General features: G+C 46.7%; 1 protein-coding gene across 1 annotated transcript in view; it reads right to left on the bottom strand.

Annotated features, from left to right (window-relative positions):
• Positions 1 to 25,718, bottom strand: part of LOC147703538 (integrin alpha-M-like) — a 509,428-nt gene that overhangs the window by 387,874 nt on the left and 95,836 nt on the right. The window contains exon 3 of the mRNA XM_086931904.1: positions 11,700 to 11,803. Within this exon, the coding sequence (XP_086788030.1) occupies positions 11,700 to 11,803 (104 nt within the window). The remainder of the gene's footprint in view (positions 1 to 11,699; positions 11,804 to 25,718) is intronic.

Raw genomic sequence — 25,718 nt, 5'->3', positions numbered from 1 at the left:
AACCAGGTGTAAATCTGTGTTTCAACTTGAGTTGGAGGGAAAGGAAGTTTAGAAGGGGACTCCTTGTTGGCACTTATGAAGCACTGGCCTTCTCTTCTTTATAATGATAGGAACACAGACAGATCATGATCCCCTCCTAGAAAGGAATGCTCTGGCCTTACAAGGAAAATAAAACATCACCGGAGATTAAAAGTTCAGTGTATTAATCTACATGGTTTTCTGATCTTAAGCAAAGACATCCGGCTCTCCAGGCATCACACTCACAAAAACTATCCCCCTCACAAAAAATAGACTGAACCATAGGGTTGGGTATTGTAAATCATGTAAATCTCTGAATAAGGAACAGTTATCCTCTGGAGAATAAATATAGTTATTCATTGGCTGGTTAGACTTCCCAGGTGCCTGTAATCACAAATGCCAACCAAAGATCTATACCCAAAGAGTCTCAGATGGGCATCAAAAGTCGCGGCCGGTGCAGGTAAGCACGGTGGGGCAGGCCGGGAGGGGGAAGTTGACAGACGACAGATTAGGTTTTATTTATTTATTTAATTTTACCCATTCATTCTGTTGAATACCCCCCTCCCACCCACCCCCTGCCCCATCACGCTTACCTGTCCTGGCCGCCGTTGGCCATCAATCTGCAAAGTATGCAGAGTCCACTCCACAGCCAACACTCCAATAGGCCTTAGGAAATGCGGAGTTGCAATATGGGTTAAACAGCTCCCGGAATTCTTAGCTTTTATTAATTCAGAAATAGGAAGAGAATGAGGAAGAGAAAGGAGAAAACAAACATCCTCACAAGAGGGAGAATCTGAGACATTGGATTAGACCTGAGCAGAGAACTCTGCTCTGTTCGCAGAGTTTGCAGAGTTTTCTGCACTCCCTGTAGCACAACGGAGTTTTTTCTCTGCTCACGCTCACGTACGTTAAGTTGGTGAGTGCGAGCTGCTGCTCGGGTAAAATTTCTACCCTACTGGCAGGAAGATCAGCGTGAACGGCAGTTCGCACAGCACTCCCCTGCTTGCGGAACTCCGAAGAGTTTTTTTATCGCTTCAGGGAGTTCAGCGTAGCGAAACTCCACTAACAACCGCCAGCCCTGCATAGGATGCAGTTAGCGCCAAGAAGATGCTAGGCAGGATTTTCAAACTGCACCCAGTGCTCAGCAGCTGTCCTCCATACAAACTTGGAGAGCCCCACTCTCTCACCTTCTTACCTGCACGGGCCGTGACTGACCTCGAGACAATGATGCTCCAACTTTAAGAGGGTTAAATATTCCAAGCTATGATCTGGTGCTCACCATGCAGTGACATGTTAAGGATTTGTGGAGCTCCAGGCGCGATATATTTTGAGGCCCCCTTTTGGAACAACTTAAAAATGATTATCCCTTTTCGGCTCATTCAAACCCTAGTAGTGCCAAACAATATAGAATTATATATTAAACCTTCAGAAACGGGAACACACAAACACAGCTGAAAGCTCAGATTGTCTGGTGTCCACGACTTTCGTTATTGCTGCAATAGTTAAAATCAAAGCGCTGCACTGAGGAGTTTCACATTCGATTGGTTAAAATCCAAAGTTGTTTTTCTATTTTCTCTTTTTCTGCCTTGTCTCTCTCCTCTTAAAATACTTCTCTGGCTAGACAGTTACCCGTGATCCTGCTCAATGAGAGTAACGGGACAAGGTAAGATACAGAAGATGGACAGAGATATAAAGAGAACGCTACAGTCAGAGGCTTGAAGTAGAGGGAAAAGGGGATAGAGATAGAGATGATGCAGAAAGAGTTGTGCAGTATGGAGAGAACTAAAGTAAATAGGGAATGCTGAGGAATCCAGCAGGAAAGATAAAGGGACGCATAAAGAAGATATAGATAGAGAATGGGTAGTTAGTGAAATAGGTTACGATTTAGAGTGAGGAAGAGAGAGACAGAGGTAGACTGAGATGTGGAGGAGTGCAGTATTCTAAGGGGTGAGGAAGAGAGAGATAATGTAAAAAAAGAGGCGAATTAAACAAAGGTAAATGCAACAAGAGGTAGCTGTAGACAGAAAGACAGGAGGAAAAACATAGCAATGTAAGGTGGAAAGAGCAAAAGGAGAAATGTATAGCAAAAAGGGTCAGACAAAGAGAGTAGTGGGGAATAGAGAAAGGGAGAGAGAGGGGTGAAGGGTAGAAAAAGAAACCTGTAGAGTGAAAAGAGGAAGCCAAAAGACATACGTGTAATAGAGAAAGAGGTGGGGTTTATACAGAGGTAGAAGATTTGAGAGGAAGAGAGAGCTACAAAGAAAGAGGTTGACAGAGATAATTACGGTAGAGGGGTGAGTTGAAATGGAGAAGGAGATCCTGAAGAGAGAGATTTGCTTGTGTGTCAGAGAGAGAGCGAGAGAGGATATGTGGCTAGAGAAAAGGGGTAGAGATAGAGAAACAGGTAACCTGAAAAAAACAAGATATTTAGAGAGGTGAATGAAAGGTAACAGAGGCAGAACAAGAGAAAGGGGGTAGGAGAGTTGAAATAGTGACCTAATGTTGAGGTGAATGTAGAGTTTTGCTCATGGAAGAAAGAGGAGGCGGGTAGAGGGAGGTGAGGTGCTCAGAGAGCTATGATGTAGAGAGAGAAATGAGTTAAAGAGGTAAGGAGAAGTGATGCACAGAAAGGGGTGAGAGAGAGAGGTAGACAGAGCTACGGTAGCATAGAAATGGAGAGCGGTGAGGTAAAGACAGAAATGAGGTTGTGTGAGAAGTGAAGCATGCGAAAGGGAGATACAAGGAGGCTAAAAATGAGTAATGAGATAAAGATAAAGAGAGAGAGGTGAGTTAGAGAGTGTTGAGTAAGAGAGAAGGGGCCAAGAGTGATAGTTATAGATGTTGGCACAGTGAGTGATATAGAGAGGGGTAACATCATGAGAGAGAGGTAGAGAAAGATGAAGCAGAGTGAGGTAAGTTGGGTATATTAACCCCTTGCCCGCGGCCAGAATTCCGCTCCTGTGCGGCACATTCCGATCACGGGCGTGGTCATGACGGCTGGGAGCCTCAGCATGGAAGGGGTTAAGAGAGGTGAGGTAAGCAAGGGACGGATAGTATGAGAAGTTAGCCTGGCATATGATGCCCACTAGTTCTAGTGGGCACCTTGCACCAGTCTAATCGCCCCTTTTTTGATGGTGGTTGTAAAGTCAACCTTATAGAAAGCTATCCTAGTGGTAGCATGGACCAGCAGTCATCCGGCTAAGACTTCAGAGAGCGTATTAAGCAAGTTGTTTTACCAATTATAATCCCTTGAGTACCAAATAAGAGGATACCACACAAGGTATATATCAAATATATATGTATTTATTCTAAACACAACCCCTCTGCACTGTTTATGAGGTCAGAGGTAAAAGTACAATACAAGTTACTCAATTAGCATACGATAAGTTGCACAGTATACGTTATGCCCTAGGGGCCTCACAAACCATATACTAAAATAGTGGTATAAGAACCATGTGAGAATTAGAAAGCAGGCCTGGGGCCTGTGGAATCGCTGGGGCTACTCTAAACAACCAAAGGTTAGGAAGTAGGAGGCCTACGGGAGACGCGTGCAGTGTCTAAACACAGCTGCGGGTTACCATTGACTTTCTAGGGGAAACAAACAAGTTACAAATTTACAATTTAAGGGCACTTCCAGATGGACTACGATGGAACCCTTTTAAACTAGGACACATCGAGAGTCAAGACCCACGGGAGCACCGGAGTACTCGTGTTACCTCACCCAGGAAAGCTGGGTGCATAGGTTTCTTTTCGTGTCGGGTTTCGTCGTCGTTTTCAATGGAGAGCTGCAAAGAAGTGCTGCAGGCGACCAGAGGAAAAGTATCTGGTGGATCCAAGGGTGGATCGAAGATCTATAGAACCTGAAAGCAGAAGGGACAGAGTCTGGGTCACTTGCCAGTGAACAGGGCAGCGATAGAAAGATGCCACCAGATGTCAGGGGATTCCAGGTGAAGATGTGAAGTTTGTCTCTTCAGCCACGAGGACCAGGAGGCGTTGACGACAACCAGGAGCTGGATTCGCGCTGTCCCATGAAGAATCTAGTTGACTGCGGTGTTGGTATTTGGATTGGACCCAACAAGCCTTGGTAAACGCAACCCACGCAGGATGTCGAGATTGGCTTTGGTGCAGACCAGCAAGATCTGAGGAACTTCTCCTATGCAGGGAAGTTGGAACAAGCCTGGAGCAACCAGGAAAGCAAGTTTGATTTAAAAGGAAGTCTTTGGGGGGCTCAATAGCCAATGGACTAGGAACCGCAAAGATGTGTCAAGCTGAAATGCAAAAGCAGGGCCCACGGGTCACTCGTGGAGTGGGGGCCTCTGAGCTTCGGTGCAAATGGTGCTCGGGCCTGGGGCTTCAAGCACCCCAATGCATAACTTCGAGTTACTTCGTGAAGTAGGTGCAGCTTGCAAAATGCAGGATGTCCAGGAGTTCCTGTCCCACGTCTCTCGTGTCCGGCATGGGTCTCAGCTTTGCTGGGAGCGAAGGTCGGGGTCAGAAATGTCTATAAGTCTATGTCCTATGTCGCCGATTCATCGGGATCCGGCGGGAACCTCGAAAATGCAGACAGGCAAAGTTGCTGTTGGTGCCTGTTTGAACAGGTTGGTCACTCCTTGACCACAAGGGAGATGTCCTCCGTCTTTCAGTCGAAATGGAATGTCGAAGGTCCAGTATATATGTTTCAAAGTTTCATCCAGGATAATCTAAAATCCTAGGGACTGGGTTCCTATACTTATACAAAGTTTAGGGGCTGGACTACCTTTAAGGTCCCTCCAATGGGTGGACCTGGGAAGGGGGTGGTTACACCCCTTTCCCTTTGTCCAGTTTCGGGCCAGAGCTGGGGCAGAGTGCCCCAGCAACTGGTTTGAACTGGGAAATGCATGGAGCACCTTGTGTGCCCCGGGCATTGTCTGGAAAGCATTCACTGAATGCAGCCCTCCCTGCCCCAATACTCAAAAGCCTGTCTGGGGAGGTGCCAGCGCCTCCTTAGACAGAAAACCTATTGTCCAGGCCTCCCCTGCCAGAGTTTCGTCCAGCACCAGGAGGTCAGACTTGTGTCTCTGACAGCAGCATCCATTTTGTGACGCTGAGGCTCTGTAATTACATGTCTTCTCCCTCTAGAAGGATTGAATGCTACCCCCGCCGCCAGAATTGGCGGGGGGTAGTATTCCAAAGTGTTTGACACCTTACACGACATGTTTTGAGAAAGCCAAACGAAAGTTAGCATTAACCGCGAGGATTATAATGCACTTAAGAGTATATGGTATGGCCATATCATAGAACAGCTATAAGGAGATGGTTCCGAAAGCTGCAGAGGGGGTCAGCTCATGCTAAGGCACCCTCTCACATAAAACCAAGCACTCTGCCTTCAGGATTGTCAAGGCCTGCCATAGGAGTGACGTATAGATGCATATGTGTCTATGTGTCTATATGTATATATTGATATAGGTATACTATAGCTAAGTAAGGGGTGATTACACCACCTTACCCAGTCTGTGTGAGCAGGCCTGTGGTGTCAGTTTGGAAGGCAAACCAGGGGTGGCACAATACATGCTGCAGCCCCTGGTAGGCCTAGGGTGCACCTATGCCCTGGGTACCTATGGTACACTATACAGGGGCTCATAAGGGTGACCCAGTAACTAATCTGGTATGTACCTAAAGTACATGGTATCCATTTTATAGAGAAAGCAGATAGACTGGGGCCCTGAATAGCAGAGTCCCAGGCCAACTAAGTCGAAAACCAGCAAAACACCAGGAAAAAAGTGGGGTAACCATATAGTTGGATATCCACCTTCCTATACAACCACCCCCCCCCCCCCCCCAAACGAAAGGAAATAAGGCTATCCTTCTCCAGGTAAGCTTATATCGACTAAGTGGCCATATAAGGAAGTACCTGCACTAGCATGGTTACCCCCTGTCGTATGGTCCACTAAGCAATCCATCACCATAAGGGTATCAGAGGGTCTCCACCATAGGGAATCTGTACCTGTGGGGTGTTTTAGCAAAGTAAACGTCTGGTGCTGGGATGGAGTACTGAAGTGAGGCCCTACTAAGGGTAGGCCCAGCTTCCTTCAATCACTATCCTCATTGCATGCCTTTCTTTCCAGGACTGAGTTGCACTGTGCTTTCAGGGTCAACCTCTGGCTGCCTACAACTGAAGGCTGGGTCCCTTTGGTTGGACCACTGGAGGGACAGGTCAGGTTTGGGGCCACTGGGTTCCAGGTTTGCCTGTGCCCAGCAGAGTTCATCTGGGGGAGGGTCCTACACAAGGGTAAGGGAGATCCCCCAGAGGGTTGAGGAATTTTCACCTGGCTAGGGCTACTACACTGGGTGCCCCTAATCTGCCCATGGGGGGGTTCCTCTGGACAGGGGGGCCCTTGGGGTCCACTGGCCTCCCTGACCTCTGCAGCCCAGGGCTGACTGAGGCAGGGTAGAGAGGGGCAGGTTACCTGCCCCACACTGGGTATCACTTTGGAAGGGTCCACCTATATCAGGGGCTCTGCCAGGCCAGGCCTGACTACCTCTGGGGCAGTTCCTTCACAAGGGGTAGGGCCAGTTCCCTGAGGAGGCTGACCCTCATCTAAAGTCTGGTGGGAGGGAGACTTTTCTTCCTCCCCAATGCTCTCTGTCTGAGTGGGGTGATCCATAGTTTCAGGCTTCACAACACTAAAATCTGTCTGGGTTTGGGCTGTGGCCATCACATCCCTACCAACCTTTTCAGGAAGGCCTTCCATTTTGGAATGGGTTTCTTTTTCTATCTCATCCCAGGCTGAGATCTCAAGATCATTGCCCAGTAAACAATCTACAGGCAAGTTTATAGACACTGCCACTCTCTTTGGGCCAGTGACACCTCCCCAGCTGAGATTTATTACTGCCATAGCATTATCTGACCTGACTCCATCAATATTGGTCACATGGTATGTGAACCCAGGTAAAAGCTGTTCTGAGGGCACTGGTTTCTCTGTCACCATGGTGATACTAGCCCCTGTGTCCCTATAGGCCACAGCTTTCTGACCATTGATGTGGGACTCCTGTCTGTACTTGCCCAAGGTATTGGGACAAGCAGTGAAGTTGGCAAACCCCATGCCACCATCACAGACTAGAGTTGCTGTTGTAGGGAACCTGGTTAGGCCAGAGTCCACCTGAGTTCCCCAAAAATACCCAACCACATTTTTGGGGGCATTCCCACCACCTGGAGGATTACTACTAGTAGTAACAGGAGGTGTTGGAGTATTACTTGGAGGAATATTTTCCTTATTGCTGGCTTTTGGGCAACTGCTGACAGTTTTCCAGTGGCCAGGTTGCTTACATACATGGCAATAAGGTTTCTTAACAGAAGAGGAAGGAGTTTGGGACCCACCCCCTCAGAGGATTTTTGGGGCCCTGTTGTGGATTTATCTTTAGATTTATCCCCACCTTTCTCTTGTGGTTTGGTAGAATCTTTCTTCTGGTCACCACCCTGATTTTTAAGCCTCACCCTGGTTCTGACCCATTTGTCTGCCTTCCTTCCCAATTCTTGGGGAGAGGTCAGATCAGAGTCCACCAGTTGCTGGTGTAGAAGCTGGTTTTGACAATTATTAGGATCTGCTCCCTCATAATCAAATTATACAATCCTGTAAATTCTTGTACTTTGCTGCCCAGTAACCAGCCCTCCAGGGCCTTAGTAGCACAATCTACAAAATCAGTCCAGTCCTGAGCCTGTGTCTTCTGGGAGTCTCTGAACAGCAACCTATGCTGCTCAGTGGTTAAGCCAAACCCATCTATCAGAGCACTCTTCAGAACTGTGTAGTTGTCAGCATCCTCTTCTATGACAGTGAGGAGCATATCTCTACCTTTGGCTGCTAAGGAGAGTTACAAGATTGCTGCCCACTGCTCCTTGGGTACCTTCTGTACTTTGCAGGCCCTCTCCAAAGCAATTATCCACTTGTGGATGTTATCCCCAATCTGATAGGGAGGGACAATCTTGTTTAGGTTTCTATGGTCATAAGACCTTTCCCTATCACTAGGGATATTGCTGCCACCAGTGGGCTCTAGCCCACACAATGTTTCTCTCTTTCAAGAGATAGGGTCTCTTTAGCCAGGGCAACTTCTTGCCTTCTGATCCTAAGATTGACTTCTGTCATTCTTGCTTCATGCTCTCTTCTCTGAGGGGATGTTCTCACTCTCCTCCAATGAGATGAAGCAGTTGACCTTATTGATGAAACAGAATGGTGAGATTCACCTGAGTTAGATCTCTGTCTTCTAGGACCACCAGTAGGCCTACCTGGGGGAATGAAGGAGTGACCCTCATGGCCATCTCCTTCTCCAGTTAGTCCTGTTACTCCCAGGCCTGGGTCATCACCCAGTGCCTGGTCTTCATCCTCATCCTCTTCAGAGTCCTGGTGGGGAGCCCCACTAGGATCCTCCTCTGATGATGGATGGCCCCCCTCCCCACTACCTAGGGTATCTGGATCTGATACATTTTCTACGTCATCTGCCACTAAAAGATTTACTAGGTGCTGAGTGGTTGGACTCTGTCCTTGTCTTAATTTTCTGAGTACTCATGTTACCTCACCCAGGGAAGCCGGGTGAATAGGTGTCTTTTCATGTCGGGTTTCGTCGTCGTTTTCATTGGAGAGCTGCAAAGAAGTGCTGCACATGACCAGAGGAAATGTGTCCGGGTGGATCCAAGGCTGGATCAAAGATCTGTAGAACCTGAAAGCAGAAGGGGCAGAGTCTGGGTCACTTGCCAGTGACCAGGGCGGCGATAGAAAGATGCCACCAGATGTTGGGTGATTTCAGGTGAAGATGTGAAGTTTGTCTCTTCAGCCACGAGGACCAGGAGGCGTCAAGGACAACCAGGAGCTGGATTTGAGCTGTCCCATGAAGGATCTAGTTGACTGCAGTGTTGGTACCCAGATTGGACCCAACAAGCCTTGGCAAACGCAACCCACGCAGGATGTCGAGATTGGCTTTGGTGCAGACCAGAAAGGTCTGAGGAACTTCTCTTTTGCAGGGAAGTTGGAACAAACCTGAAGCAATCAAGAAAGCAAGTTAGATTTGAAAGGAAGTCTTCGGGGGGCTCACTAGCCAATGGACTAAGAGCCGCAAAGACGCATCAAGCTGAGATGCAAAAGCAGGGCCCACGGGTCACTCGTGGAGTGGGGGGCTCTGAGCTTTGGTGCAAATGGTGCTCGGGTCTGGGGCTTCAAGCACCCCAATGCACAACTTCGAGTTACCTCGTGAAGTAGGTGCAGCTTGCAAAATGTAGGATGTCCAGAAGTTCCGGTCTCACGTCTCGTGTCCGCCACGGGTCTCAGCTTTGCTTGGAGGGAAGGTCGGGGTCAGAGATGTCTGGAAGTCCATGTCCTGTGTCGCAGATTCTTCGGGATCCGGCGGGAGCCTCGAAAATGCAGACCAGCAACGTTGCTGTTGGTGCCTGTTTGAACAGGGTGGTCACTCCTTGACCACAAGAGAGATGTCTTCCGTCTTTCAGTCGAAATGGAATGTTGAAGGTCCAGGATATATGTTTTAAAGTTTCGTCCAGGGTAATCTAAAATCCTAGGGACTGGGTTCCAATACTTATACTAAGTTTAGGGGCTGGACTACCTTTAAGGTCCCTCCTATGGGTGGACCTGGGAAGGGGGTGGTTACACCCTTTCCCTTTGTCCAGTTTCACGCCAGAGCTGGGGCAGAGTGCCCCAGCAACCGGTTTGAACTGGGAAATGCATGGAGCACCTTGTGTGCCCCAGGCAGTGTCTAGAACTTATTCACTGAATGCTTCCCTCCCTGCCCCAATACACAAAAGACTGTCTGGGGAGGTGCCAGCACCTCCTTGGACAGGAAATCTATTGTCCAGGCCTCCCCTGCTGGAGTTTCGTCCAGCAACAGGAGGTCAGACTCGTGTCTGTGGCAGCAGCATCCATTTTGTGATGCTGAGGCTCTGTTTATCTTTAACCGGGTAAACGAGTAACTACATGTCTTCTCCATCTAGAAGGGTTGAATGCTACCCCCGCCACCAGAACTGGCGGGGGGTAGTATTCCAAAGTGTTTGACACCTTACATGACAATGTTTTGATAAAGCCAAACCAAAGTTAGTATTAACCGCGAGGATTATAATGCACTTAAGAGTATATGGTATGGCTATATCATAGAACAGCTGTAAGGAGATGGTTCCGAAAGCTGCAGAGGAGCTCAGCTCATGCTAGGGCACCCTCTCACATAAAACCAAGCACTCTTCCTTCAGGATTGTCAAGGCCTGCCATAGGAGTGACTTATAGGTGTATATGTGTCTATATGTATAGATAGATATAGGTATAGTATATCTAAGTTTGGGGTGATTACACCACCTTACCCAGGCTGTGTGAACAGGCCTGTGGTGTCAATTTGGAAGGCAAACCAGGGGTGGCACAATACATGCTGCAGCCCCTGGTAGGCCTAGGGTGCACCTATGCCCTGGGTACCTATGGTACACTATACAGGGGCTCACAAGGGTGACCCAGTAACCAATCTGGTATGTACCTAAAGAACATGGTATCCATTTTATTAAAAAATCAGATAGACTGGGGCCCTGAATAGCAGGGTCCCAGGCCAACTAAGTCGAAATCCAGCAAAACACCAGGAAAAAAGTGGGGGTAACCATATAGTCAGATATCCACCTTCCTGCAGATAGCGCAAGCTTAGAGAGAGGAAGAAGCTACATAGAGAAGTGGAGGGTTAAGATAGAATAGGTAAGGTGAAGTACAGAGAGAGAAAGGACACAGAAAGATTATTTTTCAATGTAATTGCCACCAACTGTCTGAGAAGTTTGAGTCTGGGCAGACCGGTCATGCACACTAATGATTTATTACTTCTTATTTTGAGTAAAACCCAGCACAAGGGGAGAAAGCAGCATAGAGGCATATATGGCTTGCTGTCGGTCACTACTCATTCAATGGCCAGAAACAGGCCCGCTGGGGTAATGCACAACTTTTGCTCCATGGTGTAGAGTTGTATGCATGCTGTCTAGCATAGGATTTGTACTGGAAGCCTACCCTCCCAATACAAAATTCTATGACTAGATACATGTCTAAACGTTCAACACATTGTATTATGCTGTAGATTGCAGCACACATGCAATGTGTAGAATGTTTAGAGAAATGAAAACATTTCTCCATGGAAGTGCCTGCTTCAAGGGGTATTATTTTTTTACACCAAGCCTTGTTTAGCTGTCTTAGTAGATCGGGCTTCAAGTCCAAAACAAAAGGTGCTTGCACTAATCCGCCCATCGCACTCCCAAATAATGCCCCACTGACTCAAAGAGGCACAAAGCCGTGCACAGTGCTATCTGCACTGAGAAATTGACACCTTTACATCGAAAAATTACCGTTTGCGCAGTAAAGTAAATACCTTAGCAAGAATTTGTGCTGCTTGGAGTCACTTTGCATGACTTTGTCCAGCACAAACCCTTAGTAAATGTGGCCCAAAGTTTATGTTACGCATGCTCGGCTTCCAAATTAGAAAAAGAAACTTGTTTTTTATGAGCAATCTTCCATGTCAAAAATGTCGACTGTCCAACACGATATGAACCAACACTGTCCATCACTACCGGCACAAACCACTATTCACGTGGGCACGCCACTCATAACTGGTATTTCTAAACAACAGATTTTTTGGGCTTCCCAACCTAAAAGTGTTATGATTGGTAAACATTTTATTTTACTTACGTGGTATATTGAGGGACTGGCATCTCCCCGAAGAAGGATTACACTGGTACAGCAGTCCTGTTTCATTGGCACCGCTTTTCTGAAATGGGGCGCTAACGATGACCCTGAGAACGAGAACAGGGAAGTGATGTCATTTCACAAGCAATGAAGTCACATTTTCTACCTTGCTAAGGGGATATATTTCACAAGGTGTAGGTGAAAGAGCTTACCTTTTTGTGCGAGTACAGTAGCTATTACACTCCAGTGAGATTTTACCTCGCTTTGATTATCTATGCAACGCAGTCAAGGAGAAGGTCACATTGGAGGAACAAAACACAGGATGCAAACCCCGAGGGTTTGCTGCATTTTGCAGATGTATGTTCATAATTTCACATTACCACTGTATCTCTTCATAAAATGCGATGAAACACAAAATTCTTCATGATTTCACATTTTTGAATAATTCGCAACCACGGGAGGTTCCCACCGAAAAAAAATATATATAAGGCATACTGTTGCGTTAAAAAGGTCACGCAAAATACCGGCAGTGCATATTTTGTGCTGTAGGTGTAATTTCGAAATATTTTCATAACTGTTCACGCAGTTTTACGAATAGTAGTTTCAAACAGAGGGTTGCCCCATCCTCGCAGATAAACACGCCACTGGCCTACAAAACTTCCGATATCTCCCATTATCCTAAACTATATGACCCCATCCCGCCTCCTGCTGTTTGCTTGAATTTTGGAGAGCAGTAGGGAATTATAATGCAAGCGTTTCTGGGGGAATTTGGGCCTGATGTGTTATATGCATTACTTTTTCAGATACGGATGGCCTTTGGGAGAGACTATTTCCACAGACCATTCTTTGGTGGTCTGTGGGGAATGCAACATTGCTGATCCAAAACTGTAAGGTACTTGCTGAAGCAGCGGTGAATGTTCTGGGAACAGAGAGTTTGACACCAGACTGTAGCAGCCACATTCACTTGCCTCATGTTCACACATGAGCAAACTCCCTGGGTGGGGCACATGGAAATCAAAATACGTCCAGCAAAGCAGTCCTAGACAAGAGCCCCACACAGCAGGGGCGAGAAACTACAGCGACTAGAGTGGTGTAATAGGAACTTTCATTGTTTGCTCATGGCAGCTAATCCATCTCTGAAAGCAGCACCCTAGTGTGAGAACCCACCAGGAGCACGTGAAAATATCATAATGGCCATTATTGCCCTAAACAGGGCGTTAAACAGCTCTCTAGTGAATTCCCAACAGGTTGCTCTTTTCTTTACAGCTGTGAGAAATGAAGCTTAGAAAATCAAATTCATACACTTACGGATATTTGAGAAGGATGCTTCCTCGTACAAGTGGTTTTGAACCTGAAAGCAGTAGCGTGAGTTTGGCATTATGAGCTAGCAAAGAATGAAGAGGCATCCTTCTAGAGGGGTTCTCCTCATCTCCAGAAGCATATTCTCCCTCAGTCAGTAGCTTCTGAGGAAGCATGCTAATCATTGCAGGTGAAGAGATGTGGTTGTCTGGTCTGTCCTGCTCAGTTGCAGGAGAATACAGAGTCTTCCTTTTGGAATATCACCAGTCCTCGAGAGCGATATCCCTACTAACACCGACCAGAAATTTGAGGATGAGATGTAACATTGTAACTGCAGAAATTTATATAGGAAGAGTAGCAGGAGGTGATCCCTCATTTGGGAAGGCACCTGGGCTTTGGTAATATTAAACAGCCTTTCACCTTTGATGGGAGTCAGATTTTATCAATATGAAGCCACTGTGTGCCTTGTTTACCATTTGTTGAGTCTGAAGAGAAGGTCATATGAAAATAATAAGCACAGGACCAGACTGCAATTTGACGTTTCCTTAGCAGGATGTACCCTATTCAAGGTTCAGATTTCTGCTGTTATCTTGGTTTTTCCATATATCCACCAACAGTAGCAGTAATAATGACTATAGCACAGGTTCATTGGTTGTTAAGGACAATTGCCAATTTGAGGGGTGAATTCAGCTACTTCATGCCGTCAGGCCTGGATCTAATATTGACCAATTGTTTCAGAATGTGTTTATTTGTGTGTGTGTCTGTCTGTGAGTGTGTGTGTGTGTGTGAATGTGTGTGTGTGTGACTGTGTGCCAGAATCATGTCTACTCTGTAGAGTTTTCACGTTCCTCAGAAATCAGCCATCTTGTTACTCTGAGTGCAAGGGAGCAACAAATGGATGCCAAGTCCTAACAAACAGGTCTATTGCTTCATCCACAAGGAATGCATCTTCATCCAACACAATACTAGTCTACAAAGTGATCTACCACATATAGAGTTTGGACCTTATTCTACCACCGACCACATATTAAATACAATATGGCTGAGTCTCATCACTTCATACATTGGCCAGGCACTGGCAGGGCAAGTGTGGAAAAAAGTATGTCATTGCAATTAAGCAGTGTCTTTCTAACACACCCAGAGCCATCTTCCCCACCTCAACCCTGTAGTATATCAAGCAAAGTAGGGCAGAAGCAATAATAATATAGCAAAACCAAGCAACACTTTCATAGGTCTTTTCAAAACATGATCATTATGACAAATACACTTCCCAACTGAACATGCATTAATTTGAGAAATATTGTCCAGCTCCCAGATGAAGACGCCTTAAGAAGATACAAGTAATTGACTGGTGAGCATAATACTGCATAACGTGTGTGCATTGCTTACAAATAAAGATAGGCTAGTCATTGGAAACCAGAGACTTTCTGTCAATTGTCAGCTACACACAGTAGGGATAGTCATTGTGAATCAACGACAGAGTGTGCAAGTATACCTACCAAACAAATGTATCGTCCATGGCGGCAATATAATATATCTTCTACAAGCAAATTGTTTCTGTACCTATGCATTCGGATTTTGAAGAATGAAATCCATCCTAAAAACATTCTTTTCAGGAAGTTCCCAAGGATTCACAACTCAGGTCTGCATAGAACCTACCTGAGTGTTTTCAAAAGAGGCCTAAAAAATCATCTATTGCAAAAACAAAAAAACGGCTCTTGAATGTTGCATGTTAGGCGGACAAGAGCATACACCAGAAATTATATACTCTCTGACGCCCAAATAACATTAGACGTCACAATGATGCTACCACTTTATATAATGATTTCCACATAATGGCTTACATGGTCTTAAAGGTAGGTGAAAGACTCAATTCATTTTCAGTCCTAATTGTCTATGGTATACCATATGGGTTTGTTCCTGATGCACCACATCTGGCTTGCTACTTTGACTATTTCCATCAAGCTCTCTGCAGGGCAGGGATCTGGAACATCTTATGTATACGAATATTTAAATATATATATATATATATATATATATATATATATATATATACACCTCAGCAAAGCGGGGCAGATGTAAGAAAGAAATTGCCTCTCTCCACTTGGATTTTACCCCGAGACTATCTAGAAGGAATTCAAGCCACCCCACAAGGGCAAAACTATTGCTGCACTACAATGACCAGATGGCTGTGCAATAAGCCACGCCCACTTGGACAGGACATTGAAATTTAAAACACGTGCGCAACAAACAGGGCTCTTCATTCCTTGCTACAAGCCACTGATGAAAGGATGTTTTATCCCGAAACGCGTATGGCTGTTCATTTGCAACTTTGAAGACTTTTCCTTTTGTATCGTCTGCTGGCATGCGGTGAAAATAAATCATCAGTGTAATTCTGCCTTCCTGTGGTTTCATTCCGAAGGGCCTTCCTGAGTGTGTTTAATATATATATTACCTACTGGCGTTCGCCAGTAGGTATATATAGTTAGGATTAATTCCCTATGGGATTTTTGAAAATTCTATGTCTAATAACTTTGGCGTTTGTGGACGGAATCGGCTGAAATTTTCAGGAAAATGGCACATTTTGTTTCTGAGCAGCCCCTGAAAATTTGGTGGGGTTTCGTCAAGGGGGGGCTGAGAAAAAAGGGGGGTCCCAAAACGCGTTTTTCCCATTCATTTTTCCATAGGGCGGTTGGACTCACTTTTAGCTCGAACGGCTGAATGGATTTGCACGAAACTTGGCAAAATTGTAGGGACTGTTAGCCCGATGTGCCTTTGCTAGGTCTCAATATATGTGCTCCAGTAGTTTTTGAGAAATTAACGTTCAAAACAGACTTGAGCCATCCACTGACCTGGGAGGTCGCTTTCTTTTGGGGGGCTGAGGACGCCTGCAGTCGAGTGCTGCTTTGCCCTGACACCGGACCCTGGTGAGGCTCACATCCCGATCACCGCGGAGAGGCGGCAGATCGGGAACTACATATCCCAGCAACATCAGCGCCCAGGAAGGCGCGCATCCAGCATCCTGCCCCGCCCCCGGAGGTGCGCTTAAGGACAGCGCGAGCCCCGGGGGAGCGGGGGACTTGAGCCATCCACTGACCTGGGAGGTCGCTTTCTTTTGGGGGGCTGAGGACGCCTGCAGTCGAGTGCTGCTTTGCCCTGACACCGGACCCTGGTGAGGCTCACATCCCGATCACCGCGGAGAGGCGGCAGATCGGGAACTACATATCCCAGCAACATCAGCGCCCAGGAAGGCGCGCATCCAGCATCCTGCCCCGCCCCCGGAGGTGCGCTTAAGGACAGCGCGAGCCCCCGCGTCGCGGGATCGCGCGCGGGTCGGCGCCCGGGGCTAAGCCCGGGCAAAGGGCGGGCCCTCTGTGGCCCTCAGAGGACCTGAGGAGGACGGGGCGGGCCACCCCACTTGGTCCCAACATAAGAGGTACTGACTCATTCTTCTCTACACACACCTATGTTCAGCTGTCCAGTGACTAATCAGGCCCTACGTACTCCTCCTATGATGTCCATTTGGGATGAGCTTAATGCCGTGTGCGGCACAAACTATGTCCCAGATTTATTAACCCCCCCCAGAGTGGGGAAAGACACTGATCTTATCAACTGTACCAACCAGGATGTACCCGCATCCCCTGACTTAATCCGGTTGAACAACGAGGAAACTCCACTAAATGTCGATCTAATGTGCTGTAGCTCCCCATCCTTCCCTGTAAACCCAATTGTATTAACGCCATTTAAAGCAGTGACTACCTTAAATAACCCTGTTCCCCCCCTCCAACCGACCCTATTGGCCCAATTTGAGCAATTGTTGAATGCTGCTCTGTTACCCTTGGTCACTAAAATTAAGGAGTTGGGAGATAGGGTGACCAGTGTTGAACAAATAATAAAAAGGATTCTCCCACCAACTGTCAATTCTGCTGTTTCCCAAGGTTCCACGCCCCCTATAAACCCTGACAAGCCTATTCCCATTGAACACTGGAAACCACGAACAATTGACCCTGCCCTGAGCATACCCTTCCCAAGGGGTCGTAATAATACCCCTAAACCTGCTAGCGCCCCTTTTAAAGCCTGTAGATATCCTCAGGCAAGAAGGCACCGATTTAACCTACCCCCTGAGGCTGCCCCCTACGTGTCCGTTCTTTCCGGGGTGCCTGAACTTGGCCAGGGCAACTACGAAACAAGCGAGGATCTGTTAAATAAGACCATCTTTTGGCTTAATAAAAACAGACCGCTGCCGCCCGCCTTAGATGGCGGAATTTTGAGCGTCAGGAGGGTGGGGTGGCTAGGCAGATTGCCTAAAGACATCGCGGGAGACCTGATATTAATCAGATTTAAACACAGGAATATTGTCCCCTACTTAAGACTTTCTCAACCAAAACCAGGAGATGGCCCTATTTCTACTTGGGACTTGTTTGACTTTTATCCGGGACCCAGAGTAATGAACAATAACACTTGGTGAATAGAACAGTTTTTAAAACTAGTGATATTGTCATTTTGTTAAAGCGCACTTTTTAATAGTTCTCTTACCAATGATTTTAACTTCCTACTGAGTATCGGATCGTTTTTTTAATTGAAATCTCTCGTTTTTTAATGTTTTATAAATTCTGTATAACAATGTACGCTTATATGATATTTTTATGAATATCGAATAAAGCTTATTTTGAACCTTTGAACCTTTGAACGTTCAAAACAAGATATATATCTGTAACAGCGCTCCGGGCAGCGATCCGGTCCGCTTACTTTTCGCGAAACGGAACTTTGCGCGCAGAAAGCTGATTGGCTCTCCGGTGTCTGTCAACATTCTAAACAGTCCGGAGCGGCCGCCATCTTATCTCTCGGTAGGATCGAGAGAGAAGAAGAGGTGAAAAACGAAGGGGAAATTTATTGAAAGGGGGCAAGGTATACCCCTCTTGACCCCCTAGGAATGTTGTTGGGGTTATTAAAGGGTCCCGTGGGGAAAATAAAAAAAAATGATTTTTCACGGTAGAAGCGCTTCACGGGCCGCGAACTGGGCCGCAAACTGGTAGCGAAACGGGAATTCGCCATTTTGTGCTTCGTTTTAATTGTTTAGAGACAAAAATTATCGCCGCACATCAGCCACAATGCATGAATATCGCTGAAAAGTCAGCGATATTCATGCATTACCCAGCAAATGCTCTTAGCCATGTTATCCACCTTCCATTGGATAACATGGCTAAAAACTGCTCTGTGCGTGAGCTTTTTTTTTTTTTTTGCTGCGTGACGTTTGTTAACGTTCGATTCGATGGAAATCAGGAAGTGTTGACCACCATTTTGTCACTGCGAGTAAATATTTTGTTATAAATGAATCCTTATTGATAAACATTGTCTGCGCCATCTTGCGTTTTTGTCCAATGCCACAATTTTGTCGTGCACGGCAGCCATTTTAGATGCCTTGACCAGGGCCACTCTCTGCACGCCGCCGATCCTCAGCATGGCTCCCCACCCTCGCAAGCATCTCCCCCACGCACTGGTCACCCCCGCTCTTTCTCTCATGCATGGGCCATATACTTCCCCCCATCTGCGCTGCTCTTCTCTGAGAATCACACCCTGTGCCCGCCCGACACCTCCCTTTCACCCTATTCACTACCGCACCCTCTGACACTCCTCTTCCTCTGTGTCCGATTGTCCAGGCCGGACCTAGGCTATCACCTAGCCCTGCGGATGTAGTTTATGGCCCCAGCTGTAGAGTATCCAGACATGCCAACCCTCCCGATTCAGGCGTGAGACTACTGATTTCAGTGCTAGTCTTTCGCTTCCCGATTCCTGCAAGGAAAAACCCGGGGGCATATTACCAACAACTAGCGATAATTTTTGTCTCTAACTTGTTTAGAGACAAAAATTATCGCCGCACATCGGCGAATTTTATCGCACATAAACCTTGCTATTAGCAAGGTTTATCGCAAATGCGATAAAAAACGGCCGCAATGCATGAATATCGTTGAAAAGTCAGAGATATTCATGCATTATCCAGCAAATGCTCTTAGCCATGTTATCCACTTCCCATTGGATAACATGGCTAAAACTGCTCAGGGCAGGTGTTAGGTTTTGGAGATATTCGCGCTTAGCGCGAATATCTCCAAAAGTTGGTAATAGGAGATAGCGATGGTTAGGGACTGTTTCCAGTCGCTAAAATCTTGGCACACCCACTTTGCATGTCATTAGTGATAAATATCACTGATATGCAAAGCGGGGCCCAAGATGGTCGCTATCTCCTTTTAGCTGTCACTAACTGGTGTTAGCGACAGCTTGGTAATAGGGAGATAATTTTATCTCTTTTTTTTTGGCTTTTAAAGCCAAAAAAGCGGAAATAAACCCCCTTGATAATATGCCCCATGATTTCTCGGGGGTTTCAGCTGACAGGGCTTGGTATTGTGTTACGTGCTAATTCTTCCAGGAAACGTCAGAGGGTCGATGCAGGGGTTCTAGAAGGGGTGATAAACCATTTAAGCCTCATGAACAAGCGCATGGTCTTTTAAAGATTTGTGAAGTACTCGGGGCGGCGGTGTGTGTGTGCCCTCTTTCAGGAGCGGGCGGGGGGGGCACTGCCAGCAACTTGCCAGGCCAGGCAGTGTTCAACACGTGCATCACCCTTTCTCTGCCTGCTATTGCGCTCCATGCTTCGGAAAGGTAAGAAAAAGAACGTGCATTTGAGTTTGAAATGTCCGATCTTGTAGCAGTACACTTGCAAAGCCCACACATGACAATAACCCGATTCGAGGCCCCATTCACCCGATTTTTTAAACATATATAGCACTCCAACAAAGTTAGATTTTAAAACTTTATTAACTTTTAACTATAATGAACGGAACAAAAACTGTAAAAACATTTAAAAAATTTTCACCCAAAAAAGCAACAATGGTCAGAAGCTGTCTTTTGTGCGAATAGTCCCAAGGCAGCACAACGTGCAGAGTTCTGGACGGCACCCAGGTGATGTCGCCTGCGTGCCGCACTGGTTTTGGGATCCTACAATGCTGCACCGAAAATTGGCGTGGGGCGTCCTGGGTGGTGCGGGGGGAGGCCTCGTCAGTAGCGGTCTGTTGTGCGAATAGTCCCAAGGCAGCAGAACGCGCTGAGATGTTGATGGCACCCAGGTGATGTCCAGTAAACTGCCGCACTGGTTTTGGTATCCTACAATGCTGCTCCGAAAATTAGCGTGCGGCAGCCCGGGGGGGGGGCGTGGGGGAGGCGGCGTGAACGGGCCTCCCCAGGTGGCGGCCATCCAGCTGAGTTGCGCCTGCTCTTGCGACTACAGCGTCTCGCTCACCATGTTGTTGAGTTGCTCCCACTCTTGCAGTGCAGCGATAGGCGGCTGCCACATGACTCTTAAAATGGCGGACGGCTCTTCGGTTTTGGGCCTGGTCCACTGAAATGGCCCTGGGACACCTTGGAACTCGGATGCTTGCCTGCTAGGGCTTGGGCTCCATTCTCGAAAAGCGTCCCCTCAGCCGTGAAGATTCTACAAAAGTCTTGGGGGCCCCCGACTCCCGCAGGCTTCCGGTGGGGAGCGGCTGCCATGATTGCTCGCGGAATGACCACGACGGAGCCACGAGATGGTGGTGCTCTCATGCTGACGCCAGCTTCAGTCTGAATGATCCAGAAACAAGGTGGGGCTTTCATCGTTTGGGAAAAAAAAATGTTCTAAACCAATGAAAAGTGTTATTTTTAGGTCATATGACCAAGCCTTCCATCTTTAGGAAACCAAAAGTAAAATGAACCAATGAAAAGTTTTATAAACAAGTCACATGACCTGTTATGCGGCATAGGGCTAGAAAAAGTGTAGAAAATCCGTTGGCACGTGAGGCGGCGTCAGTAGCGGACCGATGTGCGAATAGGCCGAAGGCAGCACAACGTGTCGAGATCCGGATGGCACCGAGGTGGTGTCCAGCAAATTGCCGCACTGGTGTGGCCATCCTACAATGCTGCGCCGAAAGACGGCGTGTCCAGCTGAGTTGCGGTCACTCTTGCGGTACAGTGACTCGAACGCGCCGAGATCCGGATGGCACCGAGGTGGTGTCCAGCAAATTGCCGCACTGGTGTGGCCATCCTACAATGCTGCGCCGAAAGACGGCGTGTCCAGCTGAGTTGCGGTCACTCTTGCGGTACAGTGACTCGAACGCGCCGAGATCCGGATGGCACCGAGGTGGTGTCCAGCAAATTGCCGCACTGGTGTGGCCATCCTACAATGCTGCGCCAAAAGACGGCGTGTCCAGCTGAGTTGTGGTCACTCTTGCGGTACAGTGAGTCGAACGCGCCGAGATCCAGATGGCACCGAGGTTGTGCCCAGCAAGTTGCCGCACTGGTGTGGCCATCCTACAATGCTGCGTCGAAAGTCAGCGTGGGGTGCCCCGTTGGCTTATGAGGTGATGTCAGTAGTGGACCGATGTGTGAATAGGTCGGAACCAGCACAAGGCGCCAAGATCCGAATGGCAAGTCCTGGATGTTGAGTGCCATAGTTGAGAGTTCTGAGCAGTGCTTGTAAGACTGTCTGAAGCTTATTTGCACCTGCTGCAGCTTCACTATTGCCCTGGTGTGGCCAAAGGTCGCACATGACATAGGCGGCCGGCTCCCGAGGTCCGGCGGAACTTTTTTCCTTTTCCTTTCTGCTTCTTTTCCTACAATCCGTTTCATCTGAAGACACGGCCAGGTCCCTGAATGTGTGCAGGGGGACGCTATTGATTGAATGAAAATGGCGGCTTGACACAAAGCTGACTCAAGCGTTGCTGTTGATGCTATACAGACAAAAATTGTACATTCTTCAGGATTTTTTTTCCATCCAAGTCTGATTGAGAGTTTGTAGAAAAATGGCTTCAGATTTTCCACATACTACTCTTCAACATTCTTCCTAAATGTAACAATGTGAAACTCACTAGGAGAACGGCTGTTTCTGTTTCCTTTCAAAATGCTGCCAACAATATTTTCTGAATGGAAGACACCATCTTGTAGCATAAAGGGCCGAAAGGGGTTCTGGTCTGGCCGATGGTTGGTGGAGACATTTTGACTATATCTTGGACCTGCCCGGCCTCGCCCAAAATGGCGCCGGTATAAATGGGACTCGTAACTCCTTGCCCGCAAATGTATATCTAGAAAATGTTATTGTAAGTGGCCCTGTCTTATTTTAATTACAAAATGTATGTCCACCGATTCCGCAACTGTTAGACACCTTAGTTCTTGCAACCTAATGGCCCGCTCGTTACGTTCCTCTACAGTGTAAATGTCTCCTCATCATATACGATTTCAGTTTGCTCCGTGGCCGGCCCACGTGGTTATAGGCCCGTATTTGTATACTGACATTTTCACAATAAAGGTTTTTAAAACAAAACACGGTAGTAGTATTTACATTGATAAAGTTTTTACTTTTAGTCACTGTTTTCGAATCAGTAAAAGGCAAGTGAAATAAAGCAGTCCAATTACATGACGGATAAAAGGTATAATATGTAGGAACGCAGTAAAGATAAATTGTCAAGGGCAGTTGTGTTTTCCACTCCTGCAACATAAAGTGATCGATAAGAATCTGATAATCAGGCGTATCGGCGACTAAGACAGCAGGCCGAGTATCTTTTACTCAACGGCTCCGTCATGGAACGAAGAAACGCCCTTTTTCTCGAAAAAGGAATATATTTTACTTGCAGGACAGTTGTACATTTTCCGGGAAAGTACATTAGCCTGGAATATTATAACATATGTTTTAAAAAAAATAATGTTCGAAAACAATAAAAAGCGTAATTTTTAGGTCATATGACCAAGCTTTTCATCATTAAAATAACAAAAGTAAAATGAACCAATGAAAAGTTTTATTAACAAGTCACATGACCTGTTATGCTTACGTTACGCGCTGCACGCCGCGCCTCGGATCACTTCCGGGTGCGCTAACGCGGCGTGTCATATAATGCATTACGTGACAACGTAGGTCAAGAATATAGTCAAAATGTCTCCACCAACCAGCGTTCGGAATACAACCCCTTTCAGCAGTCCAAAAAGTTCTGTTTAATGACAACAGAGGGGACAGGCAACAAGAACCATCAGTCAAAGAGGGGTGGGCAAGTTCTTCTCTTCCGGGTCATGTTGGGGCGCTACCTGAACTGATCGAATTGGTAGTCTACAGTGTTTCTGGATGTTTCAGACTAAAGCTGGCGTCTGCATGAGAGCACTTCCATCTCGTAGCTCCGTCGTGGCCATTCCACAAGCAGACATGGCAGCCGCTCCCCACCAGAAGCCTGCGGGAGTCGGAGGCCCCCAAGACTTTTGTAGAATCTTCATGGCTGAGGGGACGCTTTCGAGAATGGGACCCAAGCCCTATCAGGGAAGCGTCCGAGTTCAAAGGTGTCCCAGGGCCATTTTAGTGGACCAGGCCCAAAACTGAAGATCCGGCCGCCATTTTGAGAGTCCTGTGGCAGCCGCCTATCGCTGCACCGCAAGAGCGGGAGCAACTCAACTACATGATGAGCGAGACGCTGTAGTCGCAAGAGCGGGCGGTAAACAGCTGAATGGCGGAAGAGGCACAGTGTAGCAAAAGCAGGCGGAATGGCAACTGAAACGGTAAAGGGGCGCCCCACTACAGCGTGTCTTCAGGTCAAACGGATTGTGGGACAAGCTCCAGAATTGAAGAGTCATCAAAAGGCAAAAAGTTCCGCCAGACCCCGGGAGCCGGCCGCCTATGTCGGGGGCGATCTCAGGCTACACCAGTGCTATAAGACTTGGGGAGGGTGTCGGAGCCAAGCGTCTTCTCCGAGTCCATGGCCATCACACCGCCCCTCAGGGGCCTCCGTCAAGCTGTTTAGGAAGGTAACATATCACATTGTTTTCAAATGCAGTCAGGTCCACAAACGACACTCACTTACTTTGAGAATAGTGAAGCTGCAGTAGGTGGAAATAAGCTTCAGACAGTGTTACAAGCACTGCTCAGAACTCTTAACTATGGCACCCAAAATCCAGAACTTATGCCATTTGAGAATGGCAGTGACATTGAAGCAACTCAGGGACCAAAACCATTAACGTACTTTCACGTATGAAAATCTTACTTGGGGAGGGGGCAGGAGCGAAGCGCCCCCTCCCAGTCCGCGCCACCACACCGTATGTTGAAAATCTGAAGCCATCGTTCTACAAAGTCAACCAACCTTGGATTGAAAAATCTAGAAAAATGTACAAACTGAAAACCAGTTTTGGTCTGCATAGCATCAGTAGCAACGCTTGCTATCAGAGTGCATGAGTTTCATGCTCGATCGATTGAGCTAGCCGGATCGGGCAATAAAAAGTATAAAATAGTTATGTAAATAGTTATTTAATAAAATGTTTTACCCTGTTTCTTTGCTGGTGTGTTTTCTATATTTTTAATATTTGCATAGGGTTTGTCGTTATTTTGGGCGGGGTGGGTGACGGAGTCGAGCTGTCTTGCAGCCCTCATGGTGTGGAGCTCAGTTCATCTCACTATTTTCGTATTTCTCATGAAGGGTTGTTCCTAATATTTCTATTTTAGCGAGGTCAAAAAGAGATCGAATTAGTGGCCTACTGATTTTGCTTGATTACTTTTATTTTTTTACACGATTTTTCACTATCTGCAAAGACTAAACAGAGTATTGCGACTTTGTGCTTGTTTGTAAATAGAGAATGATCCAAAGAGAACCAATTCTAAAACAGTAAATGCTTGGATAACAATCAATCAAATGGAGAGACAAGCAGGCACGACGGATTACAACGGGGGCAAAGGCCTGCGTTAACTACCGTTCACTATCTGCAAAGAGAGAGTACTACTAAGAGAAAAGAGGGGGGGGGGGGGGTGCAGCGTTCAAAGCACATCAGCGTGCATAAATACGAAAATGTTTTTATCTATCACGTACTTGACATTTTAAAGCTTTTCATAATTGCTATTAAAAAACCAATGAAATTCACAGAAAAAACCATAGGTTATAGTGGATATATAGTTAGGAATTTGCATTTACAAAACCTTGAAAATTCAATGAAAAAACCATTGGTTTTAGGCCATATATAGTTAGGGATTTGCATTTACAAAACCTTATTTTACTCGCATAAAACCATTGAAATTCCATATGTAGTTAGATGCGCTAACTATATATCGCGCACCCGCAATCCACTGCTGATGATGTCACATATTACATCATTCATGACATGGTCAGTGACATCACTGATGACATCACTGATGACAACTCAAATGACATCACTGATGACATCTCAAATGACATCACTGATGACATCACTGATGACAACTCAAATGACATCACTGACAACATCACAGATGACATCATTCATGTGTTAATACGATGAACCTCTACAGACTCGGATATATCCTTAGATACACTCAGTGAAAACAGACACTCACAGACTGTCACTCATCCATGGAGTTACTCATACACCTAGACAGTCTGAAGGACTGGGTTCTTTAAAACCCAGCGGTGCCAGGGCACAACACCTGAAACCTTCGTGGGTAACCTGCTCCGGCGTACAAGTCACAGAGACACGGGACACTTCCTTCGGCGTCAAAGATTCAAGGTTTATTTGCTGCAGGGAACACAGAAGTCACGACAAGTACAACATGTGCAACTTGGGGAGACTGCTTCAAATTGGTTCTGTGGATCGCTCCTTTTATACAGTTTTTACCCATAGGATTACATTGAACACAGAAGTTTACAACCCGGTTCCCACAATTATCCCCCAGAGGGGTCACTTTGGTCACTTTGA

This window comes from Lissotriton vulgaris, chromosome 7 (assembly GCF_964263255.1).
Source record: "Lissotriton vulgaris chromosome 7, aLisVul1.2, whole genome shotgun sequence".
Lineage (NCBI taxonomy): Eukaryota > Metazoa > Chordata > Amphibia > Caudata > Salamandridae > Lissotriton > Lissotriton vulgaris.
This window is presented reverse-complemented; position numbering and strand designations above follow the sequence as displayed.